Source organism: Gymnoscopelus braueri (assembly GCF_963280865.1).
Source record: "Gymnoscopelus braueri genome assembly, chromosome: 24".
NCBI classification, from domain to species: domain Eukaryota; kingdom Metazoa; phylum Chordata; class Actinopteri; order Myctophiformes; family Myctophidae; genus Gymnoscopelus; species Gymnoscopelus braueri.
This window is the reverse complement of record NC_137626.1, coordinates 22,103,481-22,117,754: the sequence shown is the minus strand read 5'-3', so window position 1 is coordinate 22,117,754 and position 14,274 is coordinate 22,103,481. Positions and strand designations below refer to the sequence as shown.

The following is a 14,274-nucleotide window of genomic DNA, read 5'->3' as shown; positions in this document are numbered from 1 at the left end:
CCTTCCGCACGCTGAGGAAGGCCTGTGGGCCGAAACGTCCGGTTTATGAGCTGCTGCTGGGGGCGATAAGATATTAAATAAAACAAGATCCTAAACTGATGAAAGGGAGTGCTGACATTTGTAGATTCGGCCTCAGGTCTTATGGGTTAAAATGCCTCTCAGCCAATCACAAAGCGAGGTCAGAACCAACTGTGGTCTAGTGAGCATTTTACAAGGATGTATTTGTCGTTTTCTTCCCCGTAATAATGGGTTGTCAGTTGTCCCTACTCTTACACATGAGCATAGGTAAAAAATTAAATAAATGCACAGGATTACTTTTCCTTTAATTTTCTTCATTTTATTTCAGTTTGTTTCTTACTGATTAAATAAATGACAAGAGTGGATGAACTCCTGAAAACTTGACTGATGTTAGACATTGACTTTAGCACTTAACATCGACGAAAGATCCTAAAAACACGGAGTACTGCATTGATTGCTTCTGACAAACAGCTTCTCCTCAACCCCCGGCCCAGTGACTTTGGTATTGTATTTATACATTACACTTTTCTGCAAAGAAAAAAAATGTACAACTGCATAAATATAAAATTCTTCCACCATGTTAAATGGCTAAAAACATTCATCAGAAAGTCACACCACAATGCCGTGATGCATCCATCAAAAAAATGACAATCATTTCACTTTAGGTTTCTTTAAAAAGCAGTTCGCTAGCACCGCTGCCACTTTTTAGCTTTTAAAGGGGCTTGAGTGTCTAACGGACCCGACACACAAACTCTACATTCAAGAAAAAGAAAAAAAGAAGAATAAAAGATAAAAATCAAAAAGGTTAAAAGCATGAAACACAGTGTAATAAAATCCCCTACCCCACATTAAGTGATTTAGAAGAGAAAAGAAAAAGAAAAGTAAAAAAGAAAAACAAAGTAAAAATATCTCCCGTGATTAGACTTAAAAGACGGAAAAAAAAAGTTCCCTGGAGTGCAGCCTTTTTCTCTCACAGATCAGAAGAGATCAGAACGTACCGTGTCAAAATATTTTTTCAATCATTATGTATACATTAATATATATACGTATATACACATCTGTGACTGCTGAAGCTTGCTCACATAAGAAAAACAGGTTACGACATGGCTTGGAAAAGGACGAAAACATATTTGCGACTACTGCACTGTACACTCCAAAACGTTTATACCGAAACCACACTAGGCAGCAAATCTACGGAAAGGAACAAGGAACACTGCTCGCTACACATCCGTGGTGGAATTACAATTTACAGTCATGAATGAACAATGTCCCATGGCTCGTGGAATTTTCTCATTTACAGTAGAATAAATATTTTTTTCATTACGCTATTGCTACTCTTCCTGTAAATTACACCTAACGCTAGACAGAAGCAGAGAAGCTAGGTACTGAAAGCAGACAGATTTTAAGTATCGGTCCTGCAATGAGATTTTTATATATATTTTATTTTTTTCATTTATTCAAGACTAGTCGTGATTTAACTTATATAGCTATCGTCTCCCTCCCCCTGCATTCCTTTGTTATTTGTCGGTTTGTTTTAAAACATCTCCTACGTTACGTTTCGTTACCTCTTGTAATCGCGTCGCGGTTAAAGGGTCACCAAGAGGAAGGTGGTGGAGGAGGCGGTGGAGGGAGCGAGGGAGGGAGGGATGGGGGGGGGGGGATGGGGGCAGAGAAAGTGCTATAGTGCCGACGTTGGTCATACAGTGCCGATATGGATCTTAATGTCAAAGCGTCCCATGTAGCGGTCCTTTTCGTTGTAGTGAATGTTGTCCCCATAGACTTTGCACTCGATGCGTATGTCCTGGTTCAAGGTGAGGTTGGTGAATTGGATGGCCACCAAAGGCTGCAGGTACTGGGGGTGCAGGAGCTTGCCGTAGTAGGGGTAATACTGCATGGGGAAGCCATCGCCGATGCCGTAGTATTCGATCTTTCCCAACTTCCCAATGTCCTCCTCTCTCTGCCGGGAGCAGAAAAACAATAATTACTTTGCAATTTAAAGATGGAATACGTTCATACTGTAGAACAAACATTCATCAATGTTACCCTCCATCTCACAGCTTTCTCTGGTGAGCCCTTCACTTAAATACATGAACATTTGCACAAGGGCTGCGTTGACAGGATAAGCTGTAAATGGAAGTGCTTAACAGCCAGCCTTTATCTGGTCTTCACCATGTCAGTACTGACTAGCAGAACACTTGCAAGAGGTTCAATTCACAACAAAACCACACTCAGAATAACCACACAGACAGAAACACACAAAGGTCAACTTTCTAAATATTTAAGTAATTACAATTGATAACTTATTACATGAATCCAATTTGTTTGCAGTTGTTTATGTGCTTGAGACCCGTTCCACCATGCAATGTAAGTCAATGGGGAGTAATTATACATTTTAATCAGCGAAACTATTGAAGATATCTTTCCAAAATCATGGCAAGGTAATTAAACAACCCAAACCTCTATGTGCATGTGTAATAAAAAGGTCTCCTGTAATCTGAATGACTTTCCGTTAAGTGTGTTTCTTATTACATTTCTAACAAGAAATCAAGCAAGTTGGAGAGTCCTTCTTTTATTACATCTTAATGTTACATTCAAAATGCAATAAAAATAAGATAAGGAAAGTTGCACAGAACAAATTTAAACGGGAAAAGAAAATGAAACCGTACAAACATGAAAGTTGGAATAGATAGAAACGAATCTGTTGCGAATCCATACAGGAATTAGCCAGAAGAAGACACGCATGAAAGTTGGTGAATTTTTACGTTCCAAATGCAATAGAAATAGAAGATATAACACTGCAATCATCTACATAAGAGAATTAAACTGTACAAGCATGCAATTGTGCAGCTCATTGTAGTCAAAACACTTCAAACGGTACAAACGTGCAAACTTGTTGACCCATACCGTACCCTGAGCGTTCTGTTTAACTTCGCAGCAGCAAATAAAACAACAGCTCTTCATAAAAAGAATTATGTAGTAGTAGGCATAGTCTAGTAGCTATAAACAACAAAACAAACAATTACATTTTTTAATGGGCTCATGACGGAATAGTGTTACAGTGTTTAATTACATTAAAGACGGGTGCCGTGATTTTCAGTGATCCCCCCCCCCCTAAAACATAATCATCAGGTATTATGGTTATACTAGGAGGAAGATTTTTTTCAAAAAAGTGTACAGAAATTGTTAAAATTATGTTTTTATGTGGACACGCCTCCAGTTCATTAAGTATACCTGGTTCTCACCTTAGCACCTCCTCCACCACCTTAGCACCACCCACCTGTCCTAGTCCCTCCTCCTCCTCATGCCCACACCTGTTGTGTTATGATAATGAGGGGGGGGGGGTATGTTTTTACTATGTCACTAAAGCGCTGTTTCTCTATTGGCACATTTGACCCTCAAGGTTTCAGCCTCCAGGAAGAAACTCCAAATAGTCAGAGAAGACATAAAACACCATAAAACCACCACCGGGGGGCTTAATGAAGTTCTATCAACCTCATAGACATGAAAAACAGAAAAAGTGCAAAAACATGGCACCAGCTCTTTAAGCAAATAAGCATGTTCAAGGCCTGCGTTTTGCAATACAGAATAGTGCGTCATATCTGGGGCAATAAATGTACCAATTGCCGTGGTGATTTATAAATGCTGTTTTTAGCATGTGTTGCGCCACATGTGCGTGCGTGCGTGCGTGTTGGACACACTGAGGGATGTTTGAGCAAATGCACAACATACCGTTGTCATTTTATCCACCAGTGTTTTGCCATCGCACTAATAATTCACAGGGAACACCAGACCTGGTGGTCTCTCTGTATGACATTAGCAAATGGCGTGACTCACTGGAGTAGTGTGTGTATCTTATGGGGGTGGGAGGGGCAGGCAACTCTCGCCTGTTGGTTGCGTCGTTTAGGCCGATTTGTGATCACAGCCATTGACACAACTCTCTTTCAAAGGTTCTGGTTGAGCATATTGTTCGGTTCGTAGTGCGTGCCGAACCGAAAACCTTGTACCAACAGCTCAATACGAGTCGAATACATGTATCATTAAAAACCTACTAAAAAGGCCTACATAATGGTCCCAGCTGAAAGGAACAGGCTACCCACATACCTTGTGTTGGCAGAAGATGGGGATGACGTTGGGCTGCACCTTGAAATGAGCGTCCTCAGGAATGCTTGCATTGTTGGAAGGAGGCTGAAGATGAAACATTTCAAGGTTAGGCCCCACTCATTTCTATTCTTGGTTTTCCGCCAATTATTTACAGCATAGGACATGGCTCTGGTATGAAATCGCATTCTAACAAGATGATTAATCCTGGCTGTACAGTATAGTGTGACATTTAACAAGTACTGTCCCTGGCTGAATGGATTCCAATATCAACCGTTTTTTAATGATCAATATCAAATCAGTTATCACCAAATGGAGTCTACTTTTGCACTCTAATTCAGTCACCATCAGTAGTTGGGAGAACTTGAGGTTTAAGAACTCACCTTTGGCTGGAAGTTGACAATCCTGTTGAGCTTGACAATGAAGCAGGGTTTGCCTTCCTTGAAGCCGTACTCACGGTCTTCTAGGCCTGAGCAGGGCCCCAGCAGGTTCCTGTTGAAACGGCAGGCCCTCCTGACGCCAATGTCACTGTCCATGTCCCCCCTGTGCTTGTAATCTCCAGGCTCATCTGAAGGATGAGAAGAACAAGGTCAGAAAAGGTTCATTTATACTAAACATTAAGTACACGTATGGATACAGACACGTTTTCTGACCGGTTCCTGTATTCGTTTTCTGAAAGCTTACAGATACGGAAGAAAGCTTTTGACTCATATTGCAAAGCTTCGTGAGGTTGTAGATCTGATATTTTAGCTGTTTTTTTTTTAAGTTTTGGAACATTTTTGAAAGAAATGATGACATGCCCAAAATACGTATGCCAAGGTTGAAAGTGGTTACATTTTCTAACAATGTTATTATTGTGCTTCACAATGATGTTAGATGTTAAAGTTAAAGGATGATAGATTCTGTATGACAAGTTGGACTGATATCACATTGAAAACATACAGGCAGACAGTGGTTGAAATAAGTTATGATTTCCTGCAACACGTTTACAATTTGGTACCCTTTAACAGACATGGCCTCATGTCCCCCCTCCAAACCCAAGGTTGGGAAACACTGGGATACATGAAAGTATGTGCTCAGTGATAGTTACATCGTTTGAAATGGACATATTTGTTTTTGTATGTAAAAGGAGTAATGGGCCTTAATTAGTATTGTCCTATATCAATATGCTGGTGTGTCCCCCCCTCTGAGATTGGTGTGTGATCTTGGATAAGGCATACCGAGATCTTGGGTAAGATATACTGCCATTTTTTAATCAACCCTTGAAAGTGTGTACGTAATTGAATAGCTATGCTATCCATTGAACATTTCTATGTATATCATCCCTTGTAAGTTTGTACACATGTTATCCATTGAAAGTTTGTAACTATAGTCTCGCGTAGCCAGACAACTATTCCACAATCTGAATGAACACAATATAGAATGCTATATAGTCTAGAACTACACCTCCCAAAATCCAAGAACGGAAGCTGTCATCCGTTCACAAAAATATATTCTTAAATGATCTTTAAGTTTTATTTTAGAATGTCTATTTCTGATAAGCAGCAAGCTATACATGCTTAAATTTTATGTCATGATTTGTTTTTTCACGCCACGGCAGTGAACCGGGGGCGATCAGGACCTGTGTCCGGCCATCCATCCCTTTTGCGTGCCAAAATTGCAATCTGCCACGCTATTGACACACACACAGTACACAGTATCTATATTCTATATACCTCCACAGTCTTCGAACTTCATCTGGTCCCTTTGCGCTTCCTCGTCGTACTTGCTCAGGAACTCCCTCAAGGCCTTGGCATGAGGTATGTAGGTCTCCAGATCGTTGACGTTGAAGGCAAGTTCATTTTTCTCAGAGCGTGGGGTGTGTGAAAGGCCTGCAAGTACAATAGTCATGGGGGGGACATGGGGGGTGCAATTAGTTTCAGCACAACACAACCAACACTGGCAGTTTTACTGTTTTACCATTTCACTTGATGGATCTCAAGCAAATTTGCACTCAAAAAAGAAATCACAATAAAGAAATCACAATGCATTATGGTCGCAGTAGGAGGGCGCTTTGGATTTTCAGATGCAGATTGAGCCCCCCCCTCCCCTGCTAACATGACAATGGTGGTTTTAAAAAGACCCTTAGCTGGCACAGGCGAGAACTCACAAATGCTCCCCCCACATCAGAAGGTCCACACAATCCTTAACCACTTCAACCTTAGTTGACTGGGGTCCCCCAGGGCCATGCCAATTGTAACCCAGATGAGGGGCACTGCACTCCTCTTGTGTTATACAGTGACTACACCACTTACAGGGTGGGAGACCTTAGGTGTAATCTATTCACTTTACTTCCCTAAAGGTAGGTGTTCAGTTTACGTGGACAGACAGTGGCTGGCTTTAAATGCAAAAGAACATTTATTCACAGTTGCGGGAACGGTACATACTAGTATCAAAATAGCAAACCTTTATCAATACAAAAAGCAAAACAATACCTGCCATCCAACAGATGCATTTAATGACCTGCTAAAAAGAGGGTAGATGATACTGATGGTAGTAATGCACTCATTAGGTCCAATCCCCTTTTCCCCTCAACACCAAATCTCTTTGACGAAAATAGCCGATCGACAAGCTACACAACGTGTTGCGATCTATTATGTTCAGCGAATGTTTGCCCCCCAGAATAGGGACGCCAGGGTTCATGCGGTCAAAGAATAAAGATATCCACAGAACAACAACAGCACACCCTGCCCCCCTTACTTCCTTGTCTATGGCCCCCATCAGGCACACACCCTGCCTTGACCCCGCCCCATTCACAGGTCACTCAGGGTTCATAACGGGAAACACAGGAAACTTTAAATAAAAAAATAAAAAAAGGACTTTAACGTGGTTCTCTCACGGGGAATGACGAGTGAGGATAAGTGTTGTTCACTCCCATTGTCTACTTCGAAAGGAACGTGTGTGTGTGGGGGGGGGGGGGGCTTATCAGGACTTTGATGTTTCCTGAAGCAAGTCACAACTGTTTAACGGACCGAGGTTACTGGAAGCCCAAAGAGTTACAGGCTTAAAAAACACTGTACAACCAATCTTAATCAGCCTGTAACCAAAGGTTTAACCACTTGGACCCTCGCATCCCCATTCTGGGGGGGAACATTCACCGAAAATAGATGATCGCCATGCAATGCATGTTGTGAGCTTGTAGATTTGGGTGGGAGAAAAAGAAAAAAAAAGCGGACCAACCACAGAGCTGACCCCCGGTCAACTTAGCCTTAGTTTGCCACGTATAGAGGGTTTAGGTTGTTAACCTTTCAGCCGAAAATATGACACATCTGAAAGGGTTCAGCAAAACATATCGTATGCAAGCTGATTTCCCATAACCAACCAATTAAGTGCAAGCTGATTTCCCATCAACCAACCAATGAAGTGCATTCTTCACCCTCCAATGTGTCATCCAATGCATTCGTTGTGATCACACAGTCTGAAAAAGGGGAAGTAACTCACAAAGGCAATGTGAGGTATTATCTAAAAGCCCATTAGCGAAGGGTTGTATTTTTGGTAAATTACGTAATAATCTAGCCTTGCCGATTCCCATCAACATACTCACTCATGCGATATTCTATCTATGAAATCATCATGACATGTCATTGACTGCACCTAAACTGTACACCTATCCATTCTTATATTTGTTCTCCTTACTGCTTTTGCATCTATGACACCAGAATTTCCCTCCAGGGATTAATAAAGGCTTATCTTAAACAAACAAAGCAACCAACATTTGAAGAGACTTCAATAATTGCAATCAAAACTATTTCGGAACAGTACGCCTTGTGTATATGGTAGCCAACACCCCATTGACCTCACAGCCATTCAAACCTCTCTCACAGCCCCCAAACTGTGTCAAGCGTGACACGTTGTGAGCTTGTACGTAGATTGGCCATTTTCGCCAAATGTTCACCTATTATGACATGCCCAGAACGGGGCTCATGTGGTGGGAAACCCTTTCCAAGTTCCAAAATGGCTGCCGTGTGAATATGGTCAATTATGTCAATTAACGCTTTCACGTAGAATATGGGCGTTGAATAGGAAATCAGCTGATAATCGGAACAGATCATCTTGTGAGGGGCCTCTGTTTGTATGGCCTCACATGAACACTGTGGCCTATGCCGGTGTTTGTGTGAATTCCACTCCTATCTCGCTGTGCAACTTGCTTTAGACTGTTTAAGTGTGAAATTCAATAAGATTGTGTTTAACCAACCCCCTCCCTTTGCTCTTGTAAGGCAAACATACTTGTAGAAGTTGGCAAAGCTTGGCCTAGAAAAAAAAGACAGCCAAGGCTTGCATACATTGTTCGCCCGAATCGATTTCCTCTACGAATAAATTGCATTTGCCACAGCCAACACTCCAGATCGTGTCATCTCCAGCTGATGATTCAGTTGTTGCGGAGTCATAAACAGTGACCCCGCTGACCCTGCTATACATTATACATGCTAGCTTGCATCTGACAAGCCCCACTGGCCCTGCCTAGGGTAAAAGCATAGCAACAGTGTACACACAGGGGCAGCAGTGCTGAATGCAAGTGCTGAAACAAGTCAAGATGCAGATATGGCCCACAACACCGATACAGGTGACCCTTTAGTAGGTTTATCATTCTAAACATCTTGGGGCCCGCGAGGACTTAAGCCAACTATTGTCAGTTCAAAAGTACTAAAAATGACATTAATGTCAAGTGGTCTAACGTTATATTGAAAGCGGGGGTGTCACTTTTTGCTCTTAATTGGGGGCGTGGTTTTTTGATGCAGAACTGTACAGGAAAGAAATCCACTCAATGCAAACACAAATGTCCAATGTTTAAATGACAAACAACAGAGGCTGTGTATGTGTGTGTATTCATTACCTGGTGGTGAGACTCTGTCTTGCCAAGTGGGTTTGTAATTGCTCAGGGTAAGCAGCAAGGCCTGGATGGTGCCGACGAATATTCCAGCCAGGCATCCATAGAAGATCAGGTAGAAAACTAGAATCTTAACTGCAAAGGAAGAAAGGAGGACGTTAAGGATGTGTCATTAACACTTGGTGGCGAATGACAAAAACAAGAAGATGGGAAAGTGGCCTAGCAGCACCAAACACCACCATTAATGACCACGCAAAGGAGCGCATACATTTCTGCAACATGCAGCATCTATGGATCTCGTTTTGCCATTGTTGCTATAGCCTCGCGACGCATATGCCCTCTGTTATGAAAACCAATCCAGATACCTTACCATATGAATGACCGCCCTAAAGTGTTTGCGCTGGTTTTGTGACGCTGTCATTTAAATAAAAAAAATGTTTTCACCCAGTCTTAGCACATTCACTTCATTTAGATATCAGACGTACCAGTAGGTGGAGATCTGTGGCTAGTGGCTACACAAGACTACTGTTGCTTGCTGCAGTAGTGACTGATGATGAGTTACACACACACACACTCATCAACGGCACACTCACAGGGAAGTTAAGTTAAAGTTTACAAGGCATACATTCCTATTGTGCAACAGCAGCATTACTGATAAAGCACCCGCCTTGCACAACCTCTGTAGCAGCATATCTGGTTTGACAAACACGACCCAATGCCATTCAAGTACCCCAGATTTGTAAAGACATAGTAAAGAATGTATCACGCAAACCATCTCCCCCCCTGAGATTGCAGTCTTACAAGACATGACATGAATTTTTTATCCATTTAATTACTTTCCATTAGTTTAACCACTTAAGCCCTGTTATATTTCATCATACAATGGTGTTGCACAAAAATAACAGAAATAGCAGATCTACAAGCTCACAATATGTCGCAAACTTGATGATCTGCTATTCATGACATGCCCAAAAAAGGGACGCCATTGCGCCAATTTGAAAGTGGTTAAAGGATCATGTCAGTTACAGTCAATGACTATTTTTCCAAGAGTAAGCCTACCTAAATGTACATACCACAGGTGGAAAAACTAATTTGAAATTAACCTACCAAAATCATGCTCACCATCAAAGCAGCAACATATTGCCAGTTAAAGGCATACTGGTCATTTCTATTAATTAACCCAGGTAGAGTGAAGTAGTTCCGAAGTCTCCTTGACATGAAGTGAGCTGGCAACTAGCCAGTCCAGGCTTAAGGATCATTTACAGGCAAAATGGATGCAAACAGTGGGGCTTGTGTCTCCACTACGGAGGGGGGTAACTACAGAGCTAGCTTTCACATTCAAATCACCCAACAGTGGCAGCCATTGTTTTTTCAGCTTGGCAGGGATGAGACAGTGAAAACGTGCACCAGCAATTATAATTCCACATCCGAGTATCCAGGGCACTACTGTCATTCTTAAAAAAAAAAAAAAAAAAACACTCGAGGACATACAATACAATTCTGTATAGACCTCAAGTTAAGACCTCAGACGTAATCGAGCTACTGTATGTTGTCTGCTGCACAGGGCAATGTCAAAGGGTCAAATATGCACAGCAGTTTTAAGTTACTTTCACTGGACAATTCATAATTTAGGACCTGGGAGTGGTCAGATGCAAGGCTATATTATAAAAAATAAAAATAAACCCATCATGTTTCTTTGCCTTATAGTAGACACATTTGGATCAGTCATGCCCAATGTCATGCTCAACTTTCCTGTCAGTGCCATTGATTAGAAATTAATTGTTTGCTTTTCCAGGCATTGCATTTGTTTGTTGTCCTGTACTAAAAAAGGCAAATGCATTCAGGTAATACGATAAAACTCTGAAATCCAGCTGGGTAAGTCTGCACTACTGCAGACTACCTGTCCCCTGGGCACCAGTGCGCACATCATTGCGCATGGCATGACTTTACCCAACGCATCAGCATTTTTCATGCTGACCTAGGAAGGACAAAACCCAAAAGTTCCACACAAGTTTTAGTTGACTGACTCTAGGCTTAAGTCCCAATCAGTGCCTTGTTAATACATCCAAGTCTAACCATCGATTTAGGCTCTAAATCGCTTTCATTCATTCATTCATTCAGTCTCATTACACAGCGACACAAAATTCCCAGTGTTTTTGTGGCCTGTGTGACATTGGGACGTGGAAAGGAGGATGGATGGATGGCGTCGGTGGAGGAAACCAGAGATATGTTATAGCCTATACAAGTTAATCAATTCTGCAGCAGCTGACATCTGATCACAGCAGCAGAGAAACCAAAGAAGAGACACACACACACACACACACACACACACACACACACACACACACAAGAGAAGCTCTCTCCATTTCCAAGCAGCAGGGCCCCTCAATCACCTTGACTCACCTTGGACTTTGATGCATTTTTAACCCTTTGATTGCCTCACCAGCCATCATAATGTGATTGAAACGGACATAACTTTCTGTTTCGGCGTCATGTTATGATAATGGTAATCATAATGAATGATAATGATAACATGACAACATCATGTCCTCTCCTCTCTGTCTGTGCGTGCCGCAGTTCATCAGCAGCACCCATGCATGCGCACTGTCTATGCACGCTGCATTTACAATCACTAGACACACACACACACACACACAACCCTTTTTCAACGATGACCTTGGCAGTTATATCACTGTGTTTGTTTAAAAAAAAATACACAATAGCTGATACAAAAAAAACAAACACCGACATTTGTCTGTGCGGTTAAGAAGAGGCTATACGTGGTGGTTCCAAGGGCAGCGACATTATTATATAAAATAATGGTCCATGATGTGTCATAGAAGACGCATCATACAGCGTGAGACTTGTAATAGCACCCATTGTTCGTGCTATAAGATTGTCAAAAGAAATCCAAAAACAATCTGGAATAGCACCCATTGTTTGTACTACACGATTGTAAAAAAAAAAAGAAAGATGATAGCAGCACCCCACTGCCACTGGTGGCAGATAATGTGCAATCTGAACACACAGTCCCCACGATCGAACCACCAACCGATCACGAAATGCAGCAAAGTCAAATCAAACAGGTGTCTCTCAGAATGAAACGGAGGAGGAGGCGCGCTACTTCTCAACCTCATCTCATCTCAAGCCAACACGCGTGCTTTCATCCTCCCTCCGCGTTATTATCATCATGATTAACCTAAGGCCTGAGGCGATTCTTTAAAAAAAAAATCTAAATCCTAACAGTTTTTTGAAAAAAATATAAAAAATATTTTTTCAAGATCGTAGCGCGGCACTCGGTGCCGCGCTATGAGCTTGTATATCTGCTATTTTTGAATAGCCAAAATACATCTAAAGTGACACAGATGCGTTCCAGGTATCAATGGGTTAATGAATTATGAACGTGCCACCGCACCAACCACCAATTAAACTCCTCAGTTTGCGTGGTTTAAATAAAATGTCCATTGTCTTAAAAAAAAAAAAATAACATCTTTATAACAATACTTACACCAACTTGAACCGGTACGTCCGAGGAACTCTCCTTTCTCCGAATTCCACACGAAACCCTTCCATCCCTCGTCGTCTTTATTGGAAGGCATCTTTTAATTAATTAAGCTAAATTAGTGTTATTATTCCCCCTTCTTTAGAGGTGCTTTACTTCTTTTTTTTGTTCCCGTTCTCAGGTCCCCTTCTTTCTTTCTTTCTGTGTGTTTTTTCTGGAGCACCCAACAGACAAACTAACCCGAAGCACCCCGACGGAGATGTAACCCAGCCGGAGCCGTTGCAAACCGCTCCAATATATGATGCTGTGGCTCCTCGCGACTCCGCCCCCCAAAAAAACTCCACGGTGCCTCGCTCCAAAAATAAAGCCGATCCACAAGCCCACGTCGCGTCACCTCCGCGACGCGACGTGGGCTTGTACATCGACTTATTCTCCACCGTCGCACGACGAAGTAGACACCGGGCTTCGGTTACCTAGTGGGAGGGGCGGAGCGGTTTCACGGCCAATAACAAAGCGAGCCGCTTCTGCGTCAACTATCATAAGTGAAAAACCCCGGACCCCATAGCCCGGAGAGAAGAGCCGGGCGCGCCATGATTGGTTGGTTAGTTAGTTGGTTGTCAAGCAACCGTTGACACTACAGCATTGTAAAAGAAAAAAAACCGAATTATTGTAGGCTATAAACACATTGAACATGTCAAGTTTTCTAAATGTGTAATAACTTAGGTCTAATCTGTGGACAGTAATTATAATGACAATAAGGTTATTTATTACAGTCCAACTTTAACTTAGTTTTTCACAAGTGCACACATAGCCTAGCACTATCTCTCTCCCCCTCCCCCTCTCTCTCCCTTTCTCTCTCTCTCTCTCTCTGGAGTTTGATAACCCCCCCCCCCGCTGCCCCACATATATTATAGACCTAAAATTTTAAAAACTGTAATAAAACTCTCATCAGCGGTTTACCTGACAGACAGCAACCATGACTGACAGCAAGCCAATCAGTACTGTGTTGTGTGACCCACCCTTCGAGCTATGGGATGCAGACTGCACCTTGAAGGAGAGAGCTGGCTTCGCTCATGACATCACTGCACCCTTGGGCTTGTGTGTGTGTGTGTGTGTGTGTGTGTGTGTGTGTGTGTGTGTGTGTGTGTGTGTGTGTGTGTGTGTGTGTGTGTGTGTGTGTGTGTGTGTGTGTGTGTGTGTGTGTGTGTGGGGGGGGGTTGTGTGGTGTGTCGTGTGTCGTGTGTCGTGTGTGAGTGTGTGTGGTGTGGTGTGGTGTGGTGTGGTGTGGTGTGGTGTGTGTGTGTGTGTGTGTGTGTGTGTGTGTGTGTGTGTGTGTGTGTGTGTGTGTGTGTGTGTGTGTGTGTGTGTGTGTGTGTGTGTGTGTGCGCGTGTGTGTGAAAACATGAATAAAGACTCCTATAGGGGACAATATTTTTACAACAAACACAGTCTGAGACTACCCACAGCAGTAATGTGTAATGTAGATTGAAATCTTGCTAGATGGTTAACCCCCTAACTATCCCTGCCAGCTGTAGGCTACTCCTTTTGACTCGGCTGCGTGTATACCTGCAGACTAATAATCCCCAATATATTACCACATGATCTTGGACGATGAACAACAGGTGATTAACCCATTCAGAATCAGCGTTATTGTCACATCACAGGTTTACAGAAGTAAGACCTGAAGCCGATTCTACAAATACCTTCTACATCAGTAGTTGTCAGGCTTTCCAAGATTTAAAAAAAAAATAAAAAAAAATAGCATATGTATAAGCTCGCAGTGACGCGC

At 42.3% G+C, this 14,274-nt stretch overlaps 1 protein-coding gene across 1 annotated transcript; it reads right to left on the bottom strand.

Annotated features, from left to right (window-relative positions):
• Positions 1–315: 315 nt before the first annotated feature.
• On the bottom strand, positions 316–12,749 carry LOC308080441 (sodium/potassium-transporting ATPase subunit beta-233-like). The gene is made up of 6 exons (XM_080422325.1): positions 12,492–12,749; positions 8,990–9,118; positions 5,832–5,987; positions 4,500–4,684; positions 4,120–4,203; positions 316–1,975 (listed from the first exon to the last, which is right to left on the bottom strand). The coding sequence occupies exons 1-6, from the start codon at positions 12,580–12,582 to the stop codon at positions 1,715–1,717; spliced, it is 906 nt and encodes a 301-aa protein (XP_080278451.1). The 5' UTR covers positions 12,583–12,749; the 3' UTR covers positions 316–1,714.
• Between the last annotated feature and the right edge of the window lie 1,525 nt (positions 12,750–14,274).